Source organism: Chenopodium album, chromosome 21 (genome assembly GCF_948465745.1).
Source record: "Chenopodium album chromosome 21, dcCheAlbu1.1, whole genome shotgun sequence".
NCBI classification, from domain to species: Eukaryota; Viridiplantae; Streptophyta; class Magnoliopsida; order Caryophyllales; family Amaranthaceae; genus Chenopodium; species Chenopodium album.
In genome coordinates, this window is record NC_137854.1 from 122,277 (window position 1) to 144,894 (window position 22,618).

Below are 22,618 nucleotides of genomic sequence, written 5' to 3' on the forward strand. Positions count from 1 at the left end.
ATAATATCTTGGCTCACTTTTTCTATGATTAATAAAGGGTTGAAATAATACAGGTAAAAGTGTAATGAATATATTTTAGGTAAAAGTGTAATGAAGAATTGAGAATACGAAATAAAAAGGAATACGTTATATATAAATACTGTATACTGTATGGAATTGTAAAATGAGAATGATGTGATAAAATTAATAGAAATTAGTGTGAACTAATGAGGTGAAGAGATAGAATCTTAGAAATTATAAAAAGTCCCTCTGAATGAATGTTGATGCTCTTTTAAGTAGGGGTTGCGAAGAAGGCGTTTCAATTAAAAACCGAGCGGAGAAGTAAAAAAATTGAGTTGTAAGTTTTTTTATTTTTTATTTTTTATTTTTTATTTTTTATTTTTTTAACAAGAAATTGTAAGTTGTGTATATGTATTATGTATATGATGAGCTGCTGATCGGAAATCTGGTTCCCCGGTTTCGTAAGAAAGCGGTGCATAAAACAGAATCTGAGACGAGACATGTCCAGCGGAAATGAAGAAGATAAACAGAGAGAAGCATCAATGGAGGTGAAGAGACGAGATTATGATTATGATGATGATGAAGAAGAAAGGGTTAGGGAGATTCCTTCTAAACTCCCACAAACAGGTCGTCAGGGCAAATCTTGCAAAGGCACTCTCTATTTTTCTTCCCACCTCAAATCTAAAGGCCGTAACCCTCGTTGCGTCGGCTTCACTCGCTCCCTTCAACAAGGTTGTATGTCCCTCTTTTTATTATTTTAATTTAATTAGGGTTTCTTTTGCCATTTTTATGGGTTTTTTTTTTTTAATCGGCTTTCTTGTTCAACTAATTGTATTCAAGCTTCTCGATTCTAATTGGGTTGTTTGGTGTCCTCAAATTACTTTGAAGTTTCTAACTTTATGCCTGAGAATTGTTTGATTTAAGAGGAAACTGGATAATCCCTTTATGTACTACAGTGTTTGATTTTTAAATTTGTGGTTTTTGCTTTGAAATTTTGCTTTAAGCTCTCTCATTTCATCGAAGAATTGATTCGAATAGGAGTTTCTTGATAGCCATTTGTTTGATGATAAGAAGCGGGCTATAAGAATGAATCTTAATTTCTAAATGTTAGCAAATTACTAAGCCAATGTCCATGGTAATTCTAGCTCACCCCTTAGGATCTCTTTTTTCTTTATAGATCTTCATTGCCATCCATTACAACTTGTGGGGTGTTGTAAAGTGGTATTGTAAATTTATGTAAACACGAGCTTGGAGATGGTATTGCATTACTCTGGACATTCGGAAGATACTCTTTCCTTGCAGAATTACACTTACATTCCATCCCATTATTACCGATTTTTACCACCTACCAAATGGGCCATTAGAGTTTTCTATACATTGTGTGCCTTGACAGTATCCCTGGATCTTATAGTCGGTGCTTGAGCTGAGTAATGGCAAATTTGTATTTGTGGTATCATTGGTGTATTGATTATTCAATAACAGTGGAATTTGGCTGCTCTAGCACTCTCTCTCTCTCTCTTTTTTCTTTCTAAATCTGAAATGCTTTTAAAGGAAATTAATTTGATTTTTCTGTGACTATTGCTTGTGTTGATCAGTGCCTAGCTATATTGTAAGCGAATCTGAAGTTGAAGCCTCTAAAGAAGGGCGCAGTCTAACAGAGTTCAAGTATGCTTGTGTTGGTTACTCCATTTATTTAAATAATAAAAATGAAGAAGCAACTCTGAATGGCGAACAAAAGCCTCGAGCAGAGCTTCCTGTTTGTGTTGGTGTTGAGGTGCGGTTCTTTCCTGCAATCTGTTTCTTGTGGATTGTCCACTTCTTATTAGTAAATGGGAACTGTCTGGATTGTATCCAATGACAATATTTTCTACAGTAATGTATAGGCATCATCATGATTTAGTGCATACAAGTATATGACAATTGTGCACAAAAAAAGTATATGACAATTGTCATGTCAAAACTGGAATCCCAAATAGGCTTTGTGGCTGTACTTTAATTTTGGTTTTCTTTCGAGACATTTGTTAATATTAACTTACTTGTGATGTTTATTGTTATGGCAGCTTTTGGTGGACAAAAGGCCGGTTGATCATAATGCCTCTGCTCCGGCCCCGGCCTCTGCCCCTGTCCATGCTCAAAATAAGGAAGGTAAGATGATTACATAACACATTGCCACTGCCTCACTTTCTTATTATTGGAGTATTCAATTATTCTGGCTGACAGGCCAGCTTTTCAGTTTTTCTGGTATGTTTATTTCCAGTTTTTCTTTGAGTGGATATGTTGGCTTGAGATAAATTTACTTAATATGAAGAATGGTAAATGAGAGCTGTGTTGGAAGTTCCCCTTCTGTTGCTTGGTATCAAACAGTTTTGGATATAGTATTGTATCATTCTAAAGACAAGTTAGACAGTGGTTAGGTAGTGGCTCTGTGTTGGATTAAAAGTCATTGGGTGTTAAGTTTGTACATCTGTTTACCGAGGTAAGCCCCATAATTATATATATACATACTCCCAATATTCCTGAAAGTTCGACTCACATTGCATTTGCACGTTCTCCAATGAACATCTATCTTCGGCTATGTATAAGTAAAAATTATAAAAAGTTGATATTTGGAAAATTTATAATGAGGAGAATCTAATAAGATCCCATAAGCTAATTTATTTATATTGTATAAGTAATAGAATGTGGTCAAAGTTATTCTATTTTGACCCCATAAATGAGTCGAACTTTCAGAAACGGAGGTAGTTTATATATTTGGTGGTTGTAATGAAATGTACTGTAATCAATTGTCATTTTTTTGCCACCATCTTTACTTTTGGGGTCTTATTAGATGTCTACTTTCAAATATCTAGTTTTCATAATATATACATGTGCGCATTTAAAGATATTTTGCAGTAAAATAATTTAAATAGAATCTTCTCTTCACCTTATATAATGTTCTTTTTTAATTGAGTGGCATGAATTTTTCTGGTTTGGTCTGATTTGAGTGAATGTTGACCATGTTTGTTAGAGTCATTTCAATGTGTAAAAATCACTTTGGTCTTGTTAGATAGTAGGGTCTTGTTAGATTCATTTCAATGTGAAAATTTCAGATATCTATTTTTTCAATAAGGTGAAGAGAGCATAGCTTTGGTCCATGCACTTGATCCAATTGTAATCCATTTCCTGTGTAATTTTTTTCCTTTTTTTTTCGTGGTTGTTCACTACTGTGTTGGAACTAATTACCTGCAATAAGTTTTTTTTTTTTTTTTTTTTTTTTGGATTTGCATGTTGATTGCTTAGATGACCTTAGCTATATACGGTGTGGTTTGATAGCATCAAAATACCCTGAAATTATGCAGCATAAGTGCAATGGGGTTTCAGCTCTCTGTTTACATTGTTTATTGTTCAGGCCTTATTATATAATTTAACTCAGGTGCTTTAGTGTCCACCGTTTATTCAAGCTTCTCTTATCATACTTCCTTCGTTTTTGTGACTCGCAACATTTTCTGTTTAGGGAAATGTCTTATTACTTGCAATATTACTATATACATGGTAATATTAAATTGAAAAAAATATCATTGTTTCCCTTATGTTATATGTCAAATTAGTCATGGAACCATGCAGTTCTGTTTTGGTGTTGGTATTTTCAATTTCCAAGGGTTGTTGATTGGCAGATAGGATAATGAGCTCTTTCATACACACATTAGCGGAACACTCTTTTGATGGACATAGGCTTCTATTTTTTCTAAGAACTTTTAGGGAGGGAAGGAAGTTAAGAAATGTATGGATTATGGAAGCTGGAGAAAGGGAGAGGGAACTTCAGCTGCCGCTTTGTAGAACTAATTGCTTTTGCCCTCAATTAATTGAAACTGGTAGTCTGCTTGATATATAGTTGAATCTCTGTCTATCATCTTCCATTCCAATTTTTTTTTTATTTTTTATTTTTTATTTTAATAGGTATCTGTTTCATTCAGTACTGAGGAACAACCTCAAATTTCTGAGTTTGATCCCAAGATTCGCATTTTGATCCTGATTAGCCCTCATGTAATTTGAGAACTCATCCTTTGCTGATGCTGTAGTGACGAATTCCAGAGTGCGCATCTTGGGTCCTTGGGAAACCTATTTATGATAATTATAACTTATGGAGATTTATGAGATTGTTGCATGTCACTGTAAATGCTTCCATCATTGGCTCTTCCTTGCTGCTCTTCAACTTTTCTTTATGCACCTCACTAGCTTAGTTGCTTCCGTTGAGTTTGTGCTCCTTGGCCTCCTCATGTATTTAGGGCTGAGTTCCTTTGAGTGATTATGATGTTGATTTAGACACCAAGGCTGTGTATGGTTTTTGTTCATTCTAGAGGTTGATTTCTATTTTGAAGATGTTTAGTGTTCAATTCACAAGAGTAGTCAGTTGTGAATGGGATAGGACTATGATATGGCAACGGCTTTTTTGCAGCTGCCAAGCTTGGTGTAAATTTTAACCATGCTTCTTTATATCTAAGGGTAAATTTTATACTAAGGGTATGATCATGCTTGTTAAGCTAAGACAACGGGCTTTTCCTTCCCACACTTTTTTTTTTTCAATCAAAACAATGGTGAAGTTAGGGTTGCTGTGTTGGGTGGGAGAAGGGTTGAGAGGATCAAAAAGCTGTCTGATAGAGAGAGAAAGCAGACTTGTTTTCTGCATCGCCTGCATGTGCTGGTGAATTTTTCCTTTCAATGTGGAAATTTGTGGCTGTGTTGTTTGACAGCCATTGGGTTCTGTTATATGATAATCAGATGATCAATTGTTTACTACTTCGTATCAAGTATCAACTATAATCCAAAGGTGATTGGTGAATTGGTGGTGTCTTGTTACGTGAATTGGTTTGTAGTTTATTAGGCTTATATTTTGTTGCCAATTACAGCGTCATCATCTTCTGTTGCAAATAAATAAAATTGCATAGATCGTATGAGATGAATTTTGGTAAATTGATTGTTGAATGTTGCAAATAGCTTTTGAGATGAATATTGCATATATTGTATGAATAATGTTTGCTATGTGAATTGGATTGCAAAATGATGCGCAATATCATATACAAATCATGCATGATCTTGGAATAACTTGTCTATTGTTCCTTATCTCACAGATGATCGTGGCCTTCCTCAGCACCGACCACCTAAAACACCTCATCTCATGGGGGAAGAGTTCCTAGTGAGGCAAGTTGCAATTCCGCGGACATATAGTTTGCCAATTTGATATTAGCTCTAACACTATAAAACTGTTGATGGCAGATTTTCAAGAAATGCAGGCCTTGTCGCATCTGGGGTAGCTAGAAACATGCGGAAAGTGGGGAACTACGTGAAAGAAAGTGTTGATGATATACTTTATAGACGTCCAAAGTGACATGGCATTTGTAATTTACAGGAATGAAGAAACAAGTTGTATTAACAATTGTTATATGTTAGTTTTGTGTCCTTTCTTCAAAATTTAATTTTTCAAGTTAGGAGAGTGTATATGGCTTTGTTCCTAGGCTCTTCTCAGCCCTGTATCATAATGATTTAACATTGTACCGTACTAAGTTATCCAATGTATAAATTCTGCAAACCAGACTCAAATTGTAATGAGCTCCCTAATAACTTGAGCTAATATTGCATGTCTTGGCCTTCCAAATTTTGGTTTTCTTCTGTATTACTACCTCCGTTACATATTATTTGCAACGACTAGACATTTTTCTTCTCTACTTTATGTCAAATCGTTGCAAATAATATGTAATGGAGGTAGTATCAATTTTTCGCTGGTTCTTTCAAAAAAAATTTTGGCTGGTCACAGTTGGTAGGCCCTTTATCTAAGATATCTTGTAATCTTAACTAGAGTTGTCAATTCGGGTATTCAAGTCGGGTTTGGGTCGGGTCAAATTAGGTCTCGGGTTAAATTAGGATCAAGTTATGTCGGGTCAATCTAGCTTCAGATCAGGTTCAGGTTTAAGTTGGGTCAATTTCAGTTCAAGTTACAACGAGTTGTTCACCTTTACAGATAAGGTCGAGTTCAATTCGAGTTAAAATCAGATCGGGTTCAATTTTAGGTTTAGGTTCTGTTGAGTCGGGTTTGGATGGGTTAGCAAAATGGTACATTCGGGTTCGGATTAGTGTTGAGTCGGGTTTGGTTCAAGTTCAATTCTAATAAATATCGATGTGGCCAAGTTGAAGTATATAATTACGCCTTCCATAATTTGATCAAGCATCATCAAGATTTTATTAAACCTATATACGAGTAATAGAGAACAAAAGTTATATAAGCTGAACAAAAGATTTTATTACATCGGATTGATGGTTTACAGAATTATACCAGTATATAAGCTGAATAAAAGGTATGTAAAATAGTATTAAACCTTCCAGGATTCGGTTTCATGTTTTAATTGGGTCAGGTACTAGTTCAGGTTCGGATTGTTTTCGGGTTGAATTAAATCGGTTGACGGTTACTATCAGGTCGGGGGCAGGTTCGGATTCAGGTCGTAAAGTATTGGATCAAATGGGTTTTCAGTTAAGATCAAGTCAGGATACAGGTCACTAGTTTCACCCCATTGTTCGAGTACAGGCTGGGATAAGATCTTCGTCCGTTAAGGTCGGGTTCTTGGGTCGGGTCAGTTTTTGATAGCTCTAGCTATAATCCACACTTTTTGAGGAAATTTTGAGGTTCGGGGCCTGGTGGCAAAAAGTGTTGAGACCATAAGGGATATATCTCAGAGTCGTATAACGCCGTTTGAAACCATATATGATCATTATATGTTGTCATAAACGTACGTGGTAGGCTTGAGTTTACGAAATCAATGCAAGTTGTGAACGGGTAAAATGACCATTTAAGAACATATTGTATGGTCCACCGACCCAATTGGACACCCGGAGGGTATTAGGGACCATGGTAAACAACTCAAAAAAATTTATTTCCGGGTGAAAAAAGGTCAAAAAATTACAAAATTAGAGGCCACAATCCAAGCTTTTTGAGGAAATTTTGAGGTTTAGGGGTCTGGTAGCGAAAAACCTTGAGACCCTAAGGGATACATCTCGGGGTCATATAATGCCGTTTGAAACCATATATGATCATTTTATGTTGTCATAAACGTCCGTGGTAGACTTGAGTTTACGAAACCGATGCAAGTTGCAAACGGGTAAAATGACAATTTCAGGACATATTGGATGGTTCCACCGACCCAATTGGACTCCCGGAAGGTATTAGGGACCATAGTAAACATCTCGGCAATTTTTATTACTAGGCGAAAAAGGTCAAAAAATTACAAAACCGAAGGCTATAATCCACGCTTTTTGAGGAAATTTTGAGGTTTCAGGGCCCCGTGGCGAAACGTGTTGAGACCCTAAGGGATATATCTCGGTGTCATATAATGCCGTTTGAAACCATATATGATCATTATATGTTATCATAAACGTCCGTGGTAGGATTGAGTTTACGAAATCACGGCAAATTGTGAACGGGTAAAATAACCATTTAAGGGCATATTGGACTGTTCCACCGACCCAATTTGACTCCCGGAAGATACAAGGGACCATGGTAAACATCTCGGCAATTTTTATTACCGGGTGAAATAAGGTAAAAAAATACAAAATTGAAGGCTATAACACACGCTTTTTGAGGAATTTTGAGGTTTCGGGCCCGGTGGTGAAAGACCTTAAACCTTATGGGATACATCTCGGGGTCATATAATGCCGTTTGAAACCATATATGATCATTTTATGTTGTCATAAACGTCTGTGGTAGGCTTGAGTCTATGAAATCACTGCAGGTTATGAACGGGTAAAATGACCGTTTAAGAGCATATTGGACGATTCCACCGACTCAATTTGACTCCCGGAGGATATTAGGGACCATGGTAACATCTCGGAAATTTTTATTTCTGAGCGAAAAAAAGTAAAAAAATTAATAATTTGAAGGCTAAAATCCATGCTTTTTTAGGAATTTTGAGGTTTCGGTGGCTGGTAGCGAAAAGCCTAGAAACCCTAAGGGATACATCTCGGGGTCATATAATGCCGTTTGAAATCATATATGATCATTATATGTTGCCATAAACATCCGTGGTAGGCTTGAGTTTACGAAATAACTACAAATTGTGAACGGGTAAAATGACCGTTTAAGGGCATATTGGATGGTTCCACCAACCCAATTTGACTCCTAAAGAATATTAGGGCTCATGGTAAACATCTCGGCAATTTTTATTTACGGGGGAAATAATGTCAAAAAATACAAAATTGAAGGCTATAATCCACGTTTTTTGAGGAATTTTGAGGTTTTAGGGCCCGATGGTGAAAAGCCTTAAAACCCTTAGGGATACATCTCGGGGTCATATAATGTCGTTTGAAACCATATATGATCATTATATGTTGTCATAAACGTTCATGGTAGGTTTGAGTTTACGAAATCACAAGCAAGTTGTGAACGGGTAAAATGACCGTTTAAGGGCATGTTGGACGGTTCCACCGACCCAATTTGACCCTCGGAGGATATTAGGGACCATGGTAAACATCTCGGCAATTTTTATTTCCGGGCGAAAAAGGTCAAAAAATACAAAGTTGAAGGCTATAATCCACGCTTTTTAAGGAATTTTGAGGTTTCGGAGCCCGATGGCGAAAAGCCTTGAAACCTTATGGGATATATCCCGAGGTCATATAATGTCGTTTAAACCATATATGATCATTTTTTGTTGTCATAAACGTCTGTGGTAGGCTTGAGTTGACGAAATCACTTCAAGTTGTGAACGGGTTAAATAACCGTTTAAGGGAAAATTGGACGGTTCCACCGACGCAATTTGACACCCAGAGGATATTAGGGACCATGGTAAACATCTCGTCAATTTTTTATTTCTGAGCGGAAAAAAAGTCAAAAAATTACAAAATTGAAGGCTATAATCCACGATTTTTGATGAATTTTGAGGTTTCGGGAGCTTGTGGCGTAAAACCTTGAAACCCTAACGGGTATATCTCGGGGTTATATAATGTCTTTTGAAATCATAAATGATCATTATATGTTGTCATAAACGTAACGTCCGTGGTAGGCTTGAGTTTACGAAATCCCTACTAGTTGTGAACAGGTAAAATGACTGTTTAAGGGCATATTGGACGGTTCAACCGACCCAATTGGACTTTCGGAGGCCATTAGGGACCATGGTAAACATCTTGGTAATTTTTATTTTCGGGCGAAAAAAGGTAAAAAAAAATACATAATTGAAGGCTATAATCCACGTTTTTTTAGGAAATTTTGAAGTTTTGGGGCTTGTGGCGAAAAGCCTTGAAACCCTAGGGGATATATTTCGGGGTTGTATAATGACGTTTGAAACCATATATGATTATTATATGTTGTCTTAAACGTCCGTGGTAGGCTTGAGTTTACAACATCAGTGCAAGTTGCGAACGCGTCAAATGACAGTTTAAGGGTCCACCGACCCAATTGGACTCTTGGAGGTTATTAGGTACCATGGTTAACATATCAGCAATTTTTTTTCTGTGCGAAAAAGGTCGGAAAATTACAATATTGAAGGTTATAATCCATGCTTTTTTAGGAAATTTTAAGGTTTTGGGGTCCTGTGGCGAAAAGTATTGAGACCCTAGGGAATACATCTCAATGTCATGTAATGACGTTTGAAACCATATATGATCATTATATGTTGTCATAAACATATGTAATACGCTTGAGTTTACAAAATCACTGTAAGTTGTGAATAGGTAAAATGACCGTTTAAGAGCATATTGAACGGTTCCACAGACTCCATTTGATTCCCGGAGGATATTTGGGACCATGGTAAACGTCTCGACAATTTTATTTCCGAGCGAAAAAAGGTCAAAAAATTACAAAATTGAAGGCTATAATATATGCTTTTTGAGGAAATTTTGAGGTTTCGGGTCACAGTGGTGAAAAGCCTTGAAACCCTAAGGGATACCTCTCGGGGTCATATAATGCCGTTTGAAACCAAATATGATCATTATATGTTGTCAGAAACGTCTGTGGTAGGCTTGAGTTTACGAAATCACTACAAGTTGTGAACGGGTAAATGACTGTTTAAGGGCATATTGGACGGTTCCACCGACTCAATTTGACTCCCGGAGGATATTAGGGACCATGGTAAATATCTCGGCAATTTTTATTTGCGAGCGAAAAAAGGTCAAAAAATTACAAAATTGAAGGCTATAATCCACGCTTTTTAAGGACATTTTGAGCTTTTGGGGCCCGGTGGCGAAAAGTGGCAAAATTGAAGGCTATAATCCACCCCATTGTTCGAGTACAGGCTGGGTTCAGATCATTATCGGTTAAGGTCGGGTCTTCGGGTCGGGTAAGTTTTTGACAGCTTTAGGGTCTCAATACTTTTCTCCACTGGGCCCCGAAACTTCAAAAATTCCTCAAAAACTGTGGATTATATAGCCTTCAAATTTTTTTAATTTTTTACCTTTTTTCGCCTGGAAATAAAAATTGCCGAGATGTTTAGCATGGTCCCTAATACCCTCTGAGACTTTAATAGGGTGGGTGGAACCTTTCAATTTGCTTTTAAATGGTCATTTTACTGGTTTTCGTACATGTCTCTTGTATTGGCTATAAGCTCTCACGGGGCCTTTATGTTGCCGGATAATGGTCATATATGGGTCCACACAATATTATATGATCCCGAAATTCAACCTGTAGTTTTCCGTGAAATTCCAACACCAGCTCCCGACACCTCTCAAATAGCTCCAGTTTCGTGTATTATAGTAGAGTTGTCGATTTGGGTATTCAAGTCGAATTTGGGTTGGGTCAAATCGTGTCTCAGGTTAGATTAGGATCTGGTTATGTCGGGTCAATCTAGCCTCATATTAGGTTCAAGTCCGGGTCGAGTCAATTTTAGTTGAGTTAATTCTGGGTCGTTCACCTTTTCGGATATATGTCGGGTTCAATTCGAGCCAAATTTAGATCAGATTCAATTTCAGGTTCGGGTTGTATGTGAGTCAGGTTTGAGTGGGTTAATAGATGATACATTCGGGTTCGAGTTAGTGTTGAGTTGGGTTTTGGTTCAAGTTCAATTCCAATAAATATCGATGTGCTCAAGTTAAACCTATATAATTACGCCTTCATAATTTGATCAGCTTTATCTAGATTTTATTAAACCTATATATGAGTAATAGAGAACAAAAGGTATACAAGCTGTATCGGATTGTGGGTTTACAGATTTGTAGCAGTATATAAGTTGAACAAAAGACATATAAATTTTATTAAACCTTCCATGACTCGGGTACAGGTTCTAATTAGGTCAAGTACTAGTTTGGGTACAGATTGATGTTGGGTCGGATAAATCGGTTGACGGTTACTCTCAGGTTGGGAGTAGGTTTGGGTTCAGGTCAAAAGTATTGGATTAAATCGGTTGTCGGTTAACATATGGTTTCACATGAGTTATAATAAGGGTATATTGGTAAATGTATAAGGCAAAAGTTTCATAAAAGAGAAATGGTGCAAAAAATATGACATGAACGAAAATTTTCTAATAACCCATTGCCCGGGTACTGGTTGGGTTCAGATCATTGCCGGTTCAGGTCGAGTTCTCGGGTTTAGTCAGTTTTTGACAGCTCTAACCTTAACATATATGTAGGCCAAAATCACACAATATTGTTTGTTGGGTTAAATTTGTTAAATGAAAGATTTAACAAGCTTTGCATTTTTTGATAGCACCATAGCATATTCTTAAAAGCATTTAGATGGATAGGGTAACTATTAATCAAATTATTGTTATTTTTTTTTTAAGAAAATAACTTCCAAATAACTCCAATAACCCTCAATAATTAACTTTAAAAAGAATTTTTTTTTTTTTAAAAAAAAAAATCTATAACTTTCACTTATGTAACTTCCACTTATACAGTTATACTAATATGTTTCCTACACATACATACTAGTATAACCCACATTCTAGTGTAATACGGAGTAGAATATGAAAGTGTGTACTTCATATTAAATGAAATGTAAAATGCTACTTGTACTATATTCGAGTATAAACAAAAAAAAAAAAAAAAATAATACCAGTAATAAAATATGAAAACTGATTAGTGAAGCATAATTAGGAATATCCAGGTGTGCCAACAAAGACGAAGCGTTTCATTAGCAACTTGCACGTTGGAAATGAAGTGTATTTGTTTGCAGTTTTTTCTTATCCAAAAAATATTTAAGAAGAATGAGTAAGAAGTGAAATTAGCGTCGTCAAGTCCCAAAATCTCCAAATTTCAACACCATTATAATAATTTCAGATCTTATTTTTCCATCTTTTTCTTAGAGAGACAAATTAGGGTTTCATTGATTTGATTATATTCGAATTTGAATGGCAGCTGCTACGATTTGCAGGCGAGTTCATCAATTTGGTAGCAATTCATTTACGAAATTTAGGGATTTGAACGGTGGAGCTTATGATCGATTATATTCGTCGCATGGAAGTAGGTATATCGACGCTAAGTATATTTCTCAGCTGGTGACTTCTAATGGTAGACGCTTGTTTCTGGTGGATACTTTAGCACTTGTGAGTTCTCTATTTCTATCTCTAATTCTGTATCTTTTTCTCTCTCTTTTGGAGTTAATCGATTTAATTTGATCAGGTTAGGAAATTAGAAGCTCAAGGTATTCCATCCAAGCAAGCTGAGGTCATTACAGCTGCAATTACCGAGGTTTTGAATGATAGTCTGGAAAATGTGGCTCAATCTTTTATGTCCAAGCCTGAGATGCAACGAGTATGTCTTTGTTTCATATGTTTATGTGTTTAGCCTTATTATACTCGATGCATTGCAACTGTAACTATCAAACTCATATACTTTACTCACATCTAATAGATATTGTGTGTTTTCTTTCTAGTTTGAGATGATGCAAGAGGCTAACTTAGCTAAGTTCAAATCTGAAGTACAGAGCTCACAGGTACATGCTCTTTTTTATTACAATTTCGGCTGAAGCTCTTATTTAACAACACTTTGTTCCTTAAGCTGAATTGCATGCTGTAACATGTTTCCAGATTATAGAAATTCTATTAGGAAATCTATGTTCAAATTAAGATGTATTTGGGAATATAGAGCTGATAATAAACACTTAACATTGCCAGTAACAATGACAACTTCAGTGGCTTTCAAGTCTCTCAACTCTTTTTACTTTGACTGAAGAATATACTCAATTTTAATATAGCATCTGATACTCCTGTTATCTGATTCTCTTTAATGATTGATCGTTCCATGAATTAATATTCATTTGTATTAGTTAGAGGACAATTGGTAACAGATCACACCAAGGGAAACTAACAATAGAAACTAAGTCTTCGTAATGTAGTTGATACTTAATTGTTCGTGGAAAGGAAATCTTGCTTTGACCATCAACAAAGTGTTTGGTGACTGCTTGAAGCGACACGTGACGCACTGAGGCACAAGGATTTGAGCGAGTGTTAATTTGAAAAATAAAGACACCAACCTTGATGAAATTATTGGAGTAAGAATTGTAGAAAGAATGTAACAAAAAGTTGGCTGTTATGGAAATCAAGTTGCATTTGGAATGGATGATTGTCATTTTTGGCTTTTATATTTTAGTTAACTGTTCATTAGTCACTTCTGCATCATGTCTTGGTAGTGGTTTTTGTGGGGGTATATTTGAAACTTTTTTCTATTCTACAAAATCTCTAGTTTATATAACTATTTGCTACTAGTCTGAGAAACTAAGAACATCGGTGCTTGTTATTGCTATGTGATGCAAATGGATTTTATAGTGAAGTACTTGACTTTGTATTTTGCAGCTAGTCTTTTGGCTCACCTACTAGTGGATGTTTCCAGGTTTTTTCTTTTGGCTGATAGGGATATGAACAGAAATAAAAGGATTATCTGCATGTGTTATGTTTTCCTCTCAAATCATAAGTATAAGAGTGCAAATGTTCTCTTTGTTCTTTTCCTTGTGGCTAGATAAAGTAATTGGAGTAGAAATTAATCTGTTTCATAGTCTTGTCAAGAAACTCATTACTGCTCATATTTACTTGGAAAATCCCCTTTTTAGCTTTGAGCATGCTAAGTTTTACATAGAAAATATTTAAAACTTCTCACCAACTCTATTGAATCAAGTCTATGGACTTGTGGGAACCGCACTAGCATGGACTCATGCCATCTTATTTTAACTATACTAGCCATACTTTGATGGTAGCGCCATTTTTAATAGCAGTCGTTACATCCTCATTTCTTGGTGTGATAGAGGATGTTGCATTGTTGCTGTATCGGTAACAGGGAGTTGTGCTAAGAATCTAAGCAATTTCTAGGCTTCCAGCTATCCTCTATTTTATCATGGCACAATAGCAGGGAAGTAATTAACACAAAAGGAGATCTAGGAATTAAGGGCCAAGGATTAAATTAGTATTGATAAGTCATAACAAATTTACCATATCCGTTAGGTATTTTCTCTCCCACACTATCCAATAGTTTCCACAATTTTCTGAATGAATTCACCAGTGACATATCTCCCCTTTTATTGCATTCATCTCCTCTTAATTTTTCTCTTGCTCTATTAAAATTCAACAACCTCTCTGACTATTAGGTCAATTACCTGGGGGTTTCAATTATTAGGTTTTCTTAATGGTGATTAGTGATTGTTGAATAAGAGTTGGTTTTGTTAAGTATTAAGGTGGAGTAATGCATTGAAGAGAACTAATGAGTTGGAGAATTGAAAAGTCAACTGTATTATATCAAGAAGAATATCATCTGCATGATAATTGCAATAGAAATTATCTCTAGTTTGTGCTTGTCACCCTCCAGCATTGCTGGCAATGCAGTGGATGGCTATCAAAATGAGGACAGTGAATTCTCGGTGGATGGGTGATGTGATGCCGTGAGGGGATGTGAAAAAAGGAGTTGCCGAATTGGATTGAATGTGTAACTAAGTGGGAGGGGGTAGGGAAAACATTTTGCAATTTTATAAAGGGACATGAAACTTGGAGAACTGATAAGGTTTTTCTGGAATTTTTTTTTATTATTTTTTTAATTAAAAGGTGCGTTTTGGCTGCAGCAATATATGAACAATAGAGAGATGGAGTATATTCAGTGGAACAAGATCTTCTAAGGCTATTATTTGTGAAATTCATATTTAAGTTTTAACTTTTAAGCATTCATTCCTAGAGTTGGTGATCAGTATCCATTAGCCTCCTTGCTATTATAGGGTATGTGTTTATTTTTTGTTAGTTCTGAGTGATGCCCTCTTGGAGGCTTGGGTGTTTGTTACTTCTTTGTAATTTTTGTGTTTCCAAGGGTGGTGATGGTTATCCCATGGACGACGTTAATATAGTGATATAGTGTTACACTGTATATAATAACATAAACCAAGGATTTAACAGCCATACCATTGTTGTTGCTTTAAGGTATGTGATTTCTGTTTAATATCATAGACCTTTTGGTTCTCATGCTCCTTGCCCTTGCTTGTTGCTTCTATCTCTCTCCTATTCACGCATATGATTCTGTTGGTCTTGTTCTGCTGTTCACTTTTAAGTGTTTGCATCTTGAGGTTTCAGTTATGGACAACTTTAGTAAATCCAGTCAAGATCACATGAAATTAAGATGTTTGTTTTTAGTAATGCTAGGAAGCCTTTGACAATATGTGCCCTAACAAAAATCAAATTGACTTTCCTATTGTCTAATAATAATAGAAGAACTCTATAGGGGATACGGTTTATATATGACTGAAACAAGCAACAATTGTATTCAACATATATGTTTACTGCTCTTTCTTTATGGTATTTATGTGAATGATCAACAATCGTAAAGCTTGTATGGGTGTTTTGAATTGCAGGAACATCATTTTTCCCTGTTGCAGAGGGAGGCCGAGAAACTCCAGAGTGACATAGAGAAGATGCGTAGTGAATTGAGGTCAGCTTAAGTTTACAAAAAGTCTTGTAAATTGTATTATCAAGGTTAATTTGTCCTCCATATCTGTGTTGTGCTGAAAAGTAGTGATTTGTAGAGGATAAGGTAGTTTTCTTGTTTGCCTTGGAATTTGAGGGATTTACCTCCTAGCTTCTGAGGATACTGGGATACTATCTTATCTTTATAATCCTTGTCTCTAGATTGGAATGAACTTGTTCAAGGGAATAATGTGGGGTTGATTAGCCAATTAATATTTCTGTAAAACTTATCTTATACTTCATATACGAAGTTTATGTTAACAATCAATCAAAGCCTTAATCCCATAAGTGGGGTCGGCTACATGAACCAAATGTGATTATTCCACATGGTCATCCACAAAAATCTTCCTCTTCCATCCCTCACGATCAAAGACCACATTCTCATGCAAATCCATATGCTTCATATCCTTCCTAACTCCTTTCAACCAAGTCATTATAGATCTAATCTATGAAATATACTTGTTTTGGATATTCTTGCATCTATAAAATTGAATGAGTTCTGATATTCCTGTTTTTAGTTCTAGATTTGCAGCAGGATGGTCTATGGTTCCTTGTCTGTGTTTCATTGAAAATTTTTTTGACGGTCTATTATAAATGATGATTTGTTTTATGGTAAAGAAACATCTTGTAAAAGGAACTTGTCCTGATATTACAGCTACCATCTAAACAAGAAATGGGTGTTTTTGGGCTGCTTCTTTGCTTGTCTTGCTGTATGCAATTCATTTTTCTGTTTCTTGTCACCATCCATTCTTTTCCATAGTCTCCATGATCTAAATCTGATGCAGGTATGAGATTGACAAAGTTACTGCTGGGCAGCGATTGGATTTGAATCTTGAAAAGGGGTACATTATGAATTATGACATTCTTGCATCTATAAAATTGAAAGAGTTTCTGTAGTTTACACTCTTATTGCCTTATTGGTGTCATAATCTGCAGGAGGATTCGGGATGAATTGGCAAATCAAACTGCAGAAACAAATAATCTTACCAATAAGCTTGATAGGGTGAGTATTACTGGATGACTAAGTGGTTCATGACTTATTACAGATTGAGCTGGTGGTTCCACATTATTTTGCTCATGCTTAACTTGTCATTTTCAGGAAATTCATGCATTAAGGGCACAAGTGGAGGCTGCTAAATATGATGTCATCAAATACTGCATAGGTACCCTTGTTTCAATCTCTGCTGTTGGCCTTGCTGTGGTGCGTATCTTGTTATGATCATGCTATTGTCACCCTTATAAACCGCATAGCCCTAATTAAAGTCTACAAAAGATTAGCATAACAGGTCGACAGCAACAGTTGTGGATGCTTTTTTTTCCACTCCTGTTGGGCTGAAGAAATGGAAGAAATAAATTGTAAAATTATTTTAGTACAATCCAATTCTTAGTGTTGGATCATTTGTAATAGTGATATTTGTCCTTTCGTCAATGCACCACCTCTTGTTCTACCTTTGTACGAGTTGTAACTGTTTACTTAAGTTGGTGTGGTGACTTAATACTTTGGCGACCACTGCATTTTATATAAAATTTGATATTCCCTGGTGTGTAAACATAAGATTTTTTATGGTTAGTAATGAAGAAAATTTGCCAGCTTTTTTGGACTGATTCCTAGGAAAACAGCTTACCACAAATCCCTTTCCCATTACTTTGATAATTTGATTCCCGCTTAAACTTGTCTACGCCACTAGAGCATTTAACCAACCTTGACCACCTTTCTGCACGCCACCAACTGCCGTATTCAACCCTCATGAGTCACGAGCTGACCTTACCACCACCCTACCTAACCTGCCCCAAGTACTACAACTCCAAACAACTCAACCATACATCATACCTAAAATTGCCATAATGCCACTCAAAATGGAAACCCTTACTGCTTGATTTGAAGTAGTGCAATTAAATTTGTTATTTTAATTCATTTTTAATGCGCTACTTCAAATTAAGTCGAACCCAACATGAAAAAAAAAATGAGTATAAATGTGGACTGCTATTTTATTTTAAGCCTTAACTATCATTTATTCATTTGTATTTATTCTCTTTGACTCACTCCTATGTCCACTCCTCTTTTCAGTTTTCACGTGCAACATTGTCAATTGTTTCTACTCCTCTTCTCAATCTCTTTCTCTCTCTCTTTTTTGTTGTCCCATGTTTAGAAGTATTAATCAGGGCCTGTTTAGTTCAGTTTAATATCAGTTCAAATCAGTTCAGTTCTAATAAGTTCAACTCAATTTAGTTTAGCTCCAATAAGTTTAGTTTAGTTCAACTCTAATAGTACAGTTCAACTCCAATCAATTCAGTTCAGTTTGGCTCCTAATTTCCTTCTATCATAAAAAATTCATTTTAGCTCTATCTAGTTTAGTTCAGCTCTAATCAGCTCAGCTCAGCTCAACTCAACTCAGCTTAGTAAATGTGAACAGACCCTCGACAGTTAGATATATCAATAAGTGACCTACTTTCTTATGTAAGGAGTATAAAAAAAATATATAAAATAGTGATTTACTTTGTACTCAGTATTATACTAAACCTTATAATGGTACCCAAAAAAAATTAAAAAAATTAAAAAAAAGTTAGTATCTTAGAATACTATTCACAACAAATCGAGTTGTTAAGTAGTGGCCCCCGTTTATGTTCTAAGAGCAACTCCAATGGTCGTAGCTAGAGACTTGCTTGCAATTTTAAATAGTGCCTAGCTACTAGCTTGACCATTGGAGCAAAAATATGTGATTAGCTTAGTCAAGCAAATTAGCTTTGCAAAGCTAATTTGCTTAAAAAAAACTTGCCAAAAAAAAATGTTAAAAGTTAAGTAGTAATTAAGATAAAAATATTAAATTGATAAATTATATAGTAAGCTAATAGCTAGCCATCGGAGCTCAAACTAGCTACAAAGATAATTAGCTTGAAAGCTTACGTGGCATGACAAGCTAATTTGACAATTAGCTTGCCATTGGAATTGCTCTAAACTTCTAATGTATCAGCTTCTAATAAGATAGCTTTGGTTTATTTATTTTGCTTTGAGGAGTATTACTTTCCTTTTAAAAGTAAAAACATTACTTACAAGTTTGCATCAAATCACTGAAAAAATAATGATAAAAGTTTGTATCAAATCCGCACTCCATAATTGAAGGAGTAAGTTTGTATTGTATTGGATGAAACACAGAGTAAAGTATTTGAGCAAAGTTCAATCCTCGGCCGCCATATTTAATTAATTAATTAATCATAATCACAATTATAAAAAAAAAATAAAGTCATAAATAAAATACAAAATGAATAAGGTTCAAAGTTAATGTTGTGGTAGTTGGGTGAAGTGATTGAGGTAAATGAGAGAAACAGCCGTTGACGAGAGAAGCAAGAAGGAGATTACGATTACATCAAAAGTTGGCAAATTGTTTTTGATTTGGAATTGAAAGATCAAAAAATGTTATTGTCATAAGGATGGAGCATCAAAGTCGTATTTTCTACGCACATATTTCTCCATTGGTTTCCCACAGCCCACCTAACTTCGTCTGCTTCAATTATGTTCAACCCCTATTTAATTTTCGGTGACAACAACTAAAATACATTCTCCGGCTTATGCAAGTCAAAATCACTTTCACAATTTATATTTTTCGCACCTCGTTTATTCATTAACCTTTTATTAAGAAAATTTGAATGGATTGCAACACATATATACATGATTACTCTAGTCTCCCTATGTGTCTTTTAAGGTTACACACAAACTCGAATATTTAAGAGTTGCACCATTCATCTGCTTAATACAATCCATGATGAGGAAGTTTTGAATGGGTGAGCATTTTCACAATTCGGTGTACTATTGTTCTATTTATTAAAAAAAAGTCTGTAGTCTTATATTTAGTAACAAATACTTTCCTAATGAATACCATTATAGATTGGAGAAGATAACTAGTAACTGTAAGAGGAAAAAAAAAAATAATAATAATAAGTGTTTGTAAAACTTGTACACATGAATTGGTGGGATATCATCTAGAAAATGGAGGAATATTATGATCTTATTAGGTGAGTCTTAAAACACACAATATATATACTTCATAATTTATGTGCCAAATAAGAAAATAAAAGTAAGAAATTAGCCAATAGAAACTGCAATACTAGTCCTTTATGTGTAAATTAGGTACAAATGTTGTATATGTGCGATCATAAACACTTATTGACAATACAGCAAATAACATCAACAACTATCACTTTTTTTTTTAAACATATTTGAATCGATTTCTACGATTTGTCAACTTTTGAATAAATACTTGTTAGTACATACTGTACTAAATTGTAAAGGAATAAGAAATTTACTCAATTTATTCAAGTCAAGCTTCTTAACAAAGTAAGTATGTTTAAAGTAGTACTATGTTGTCAAAAAAAAAAAAAAAAAAAAAAAAAAAAAAAGTACTATGTTTTTTTTTTTTTTTGGTGAAGAAATAGTACTATGTTGTCTATGCATCAAAATCAATATCAACATCGCACCTCGCAACAAGGTGAGATGATGAATACCCCTCTCATAAGGCTTAACATGCTGACAAATGCATCAAAGGGATCAAAATATTTTACATCCTAATTCATCCATTTTCATCATAAGCACCAGAAATATTACAGAAATGAATGACACGTCCATATATATACTCGTCAAATTGGATGGGTTACCTACCTTATAGATGAAGGAATCTAGCAATTAAGGTTTTTTCCCCTTAGATATTAATAATTGTGCTTTTATTTTTTATTTTTTTTTTGACAAGAAGAGAAAGGATTTCATTAATGAAAGATAGCCAAACGGCACTTACAAACAATTCCGAGGAAATCTAAAATTCCAATACAAATACAATTCACCTTAGAACTAGTTACATCGCAGATTCGATCAACGATCGCCATTATAAAAATCTTCATCTGAAGCAATACAATCTATGAGTGAGTTAAGCACTAATTCGGCTTGAGATCCACATATAAATAGTTGTTTGGGTGAAAAAACTCATATGGTCTTTTAGACACTTTTGGAGATTGTGAAACCCTGAATATTCAAACTTTGACAGACGAATAAACAAATAAATTAAACCTAATAGATCAAACTCCATTATAAAGATATGATCTTTTATTGAAAGCATTTAAAAAGTATTTTTGGGGCTTACCACCGGTAAAAATACCGATGGAAGCCCCTACAAAAATTTACAATTGAGATCAGAAGAAAAGAGATGGAAGAAAAAGAGAGAGAAGCAGAATATTGAAGGAAAACCTTCAAAAAAGAAGAAAAATCTAGCAATGGAGGCTAGAAAAACCCTCCCAAGAGAGAAACCCTAGAGGGAACTAAAAAACCCTCCCAAGGAAAAAACCTAGAGGGAACCTTGAAAGTGTTAGTTTGACATAAAGAGTTTTGAAAGTGTTAGTTTATTGTGCTTAAATGGTTTGACTGCTTGAGTGCTTAAAGAAAGATTATTATTGGTCATGTAATTTTTTGGTTTCAATTTGGTTGCTAAAAAGATGGACCATTTATTAATTAATACCAAATTTGGTTTGAAATTATGATGACAATCATGCTATATACTCCATATCGCAAATATAACTTAGGCCCTGTTCTCTTTACCTTACAAAAATAATATTAAATAAAAATAATTTCAGTTCTGTATAATTAATTTTAGTTCAGTATAATTAATTTCAGTTAAGTAAAAATAATTTCAGTTCAGTAAAATTCAGTTTTCTTAAAGAAGAATTATAATAGAAAATCAGTAAAATTAATTTAAGTTCAGTAAAAATAATTTAAGTTCAGCAAAAATAATTTCATTTCAGTAAAAATAATGTAAGTTCAGCAAAATTAAGGTGAAGAGAACGGGGTCTTAGTATGACTACTATTATTTCCAAAATCTATGAACGAGAATTAATGTATTAAATTAAACTATAATATGCATAAAGAATGTTGATGGTGATTCGCTCCTACTCTGATCTTACACAGATCCGCTTAAGTCTTTCATGGGACATCTACTTTGAAAATTGAATATAAGAGTAATAAACTAATTATAATTTAATGTTTATACCTTTTTCTTTTTTAATTAAATTAGTTCCTAACAAATAAAAAGTATAGTGTTATTGACCAACATAATTAAAGTAATAAAATAGCAAATGGAATTATGGATTCAATTTGGTATGAAGTGAAGAAAACAGATGAGAAAGAGGAGACGCTGAAAAAGTTGAAACGTGAAAACAGTGCAAGTGGAGACAAAAGACAAGATATGTTTAGGCAAACTAAATTGGACAATATCTCAAGTAATGACCTTCATTTGTTGGCGGAAAGTCATATTTTGATTAATGGTCCTTCCATCCCACTTAAGTCTTTTATCCTTTATTTTCTGTACTGTGATTCACTTAATATGTGTGTGAAGATCAATATTCTATGGTGGAAAATCAAGTAATTGTCATCTTTAACATCAACTAGCAAACCTAATTATGGTTACTTGTATTTATTTATTTATTTTATTTTATTATTTTTTGGTTATGTTACACACTTTCTCATCTATTTACTGTATATGTTGTACCTTTTTTTTTTTTTTGAAACCCACTGTATATGTAACCTAAAATATCAATATATGTACTCATATCTTCCGGTTAACTTTCTGCATTTATACCACACATATAACTTTTATATAAATTTTTAATATGATGAAAATTCCAATCATAGAAACTATCAATTGGCTGCTTTTACAACTAACAAATATTAATGAAAAATTTATGAGCAAAAATAT

At 34.6% G+C, this 22,618-nt stretch overlaps 2 protein-coding genes across 4 annotated transcripts; both read left to right on the forward strand.

The window, feature by feature from the left end:
- The first annotated feature begins 168 nt into the window (after positions 1-168).
- LOC145601563 (uncharacterized) lies at positions 169-5,569 on the forward strand. Of its 3 annotated transcripts, none has more exons than XM_081657602.1 (6): positions 169-337; positions 471-732; positions 1,596-1,774; positions 2,061-2,145; positions 5,109-5,178; positions 5,254-5,569. In XM_081657602.1, the coding sequence occupies exons 2-6, from the start codon at positions 501-503 to the stop codon at positions 5,363-5,365; spliced, it is 678 nt and encodes a 225-aa protein (XP_081513728.1). In that variant the 5' UTR covers positions 169-337; positions 471-500; the 3' UTR covers positions 5,366-5,569. The 3 variants fall into 3 exon arrangements, with proteins under 3 accessions (XP_081513728.1, XP_081513726.1, XP_081513727.1); XM_081657600.1 differs by having other exon boundaries at positions 170-337; positions 467-732; XM_081657601.1 differs by lacking the exon at positions 169-337 and having other exon boundaries at positions 370-732.
- Positions 5,570-12,104: 6,535 nt separating this feature from the next.
- LOC145601751 (protein FMP32, mitochondrial-like) lies at positions 12,105-17,463 on the forward strand. Its single transcript, XM_081657819.1, has 7 exons — positions 12,105-12,494; positions 12,571-12,702; positions 12,824-12,883; positions 15,773-15,849; positions 16,670-16,726; positions 16,821-16,887; positions 16,984-17,463. The coding sequence occupies exons 1-7, from the start codon at positions 12,300-12,302 to the stop codon at positions 17,101-17,103; spliced, it is 708 nt and encodes a 235-aa protein (XP_081513945.1). The 5' UTR covers positions 12,105-12,299; the 3' UTR covers positions 17,104-17,463.
- The last annotated feature ends 5,155 nt before the right edge of the window (positions 17,464-22,618 follow it).

Bases quoted from the DNA above. Each gene is read 5' to 3' on its own strand.
- LOC145601563 (XM_081657602.1), top strand. From the start codon at position 501: ATGTCCAGCGGAAATGAAGAAGATAAACAGAGAGAAGCATCAATGGAG. The intron at 733-1,595 runs GTTGTATGTCCC...TGTGTTGATCAG, and splicing joins CACTCGCTCCCTTCAACAAG to TGCCTAGCTATATTGTAAGC. The intron at 5,179-5,253 runs GCAAGTTGCAAT...TGTTGATGGCAG, and splicing joins GGGGAAGAGTTCCTAGTGAG to ATTTTCAAGAAATGCAGGCC.
- LOC145601751 (XM_081657819.1), top strand. From the start codon at position 12,300: ATGGCAGCTGCTACGATTTGCAGGCGAGTTCATCAATTTGGTAGCAAT. The intron at 15,850-16,669 runs GTCAGCTTAAGT...AATCTGATGCAG, and splicing joins AAGATGCGTAGTGAATTGAG to GTATGAGATTGACAAAGTTA. The intron at 16,727-16,820 runs GTACATTATGAA...CATAATCTGCAG, and splicing joins GATTTGAATCTTGAAAAGGG to GAGGATTCGGGATGAATTGG.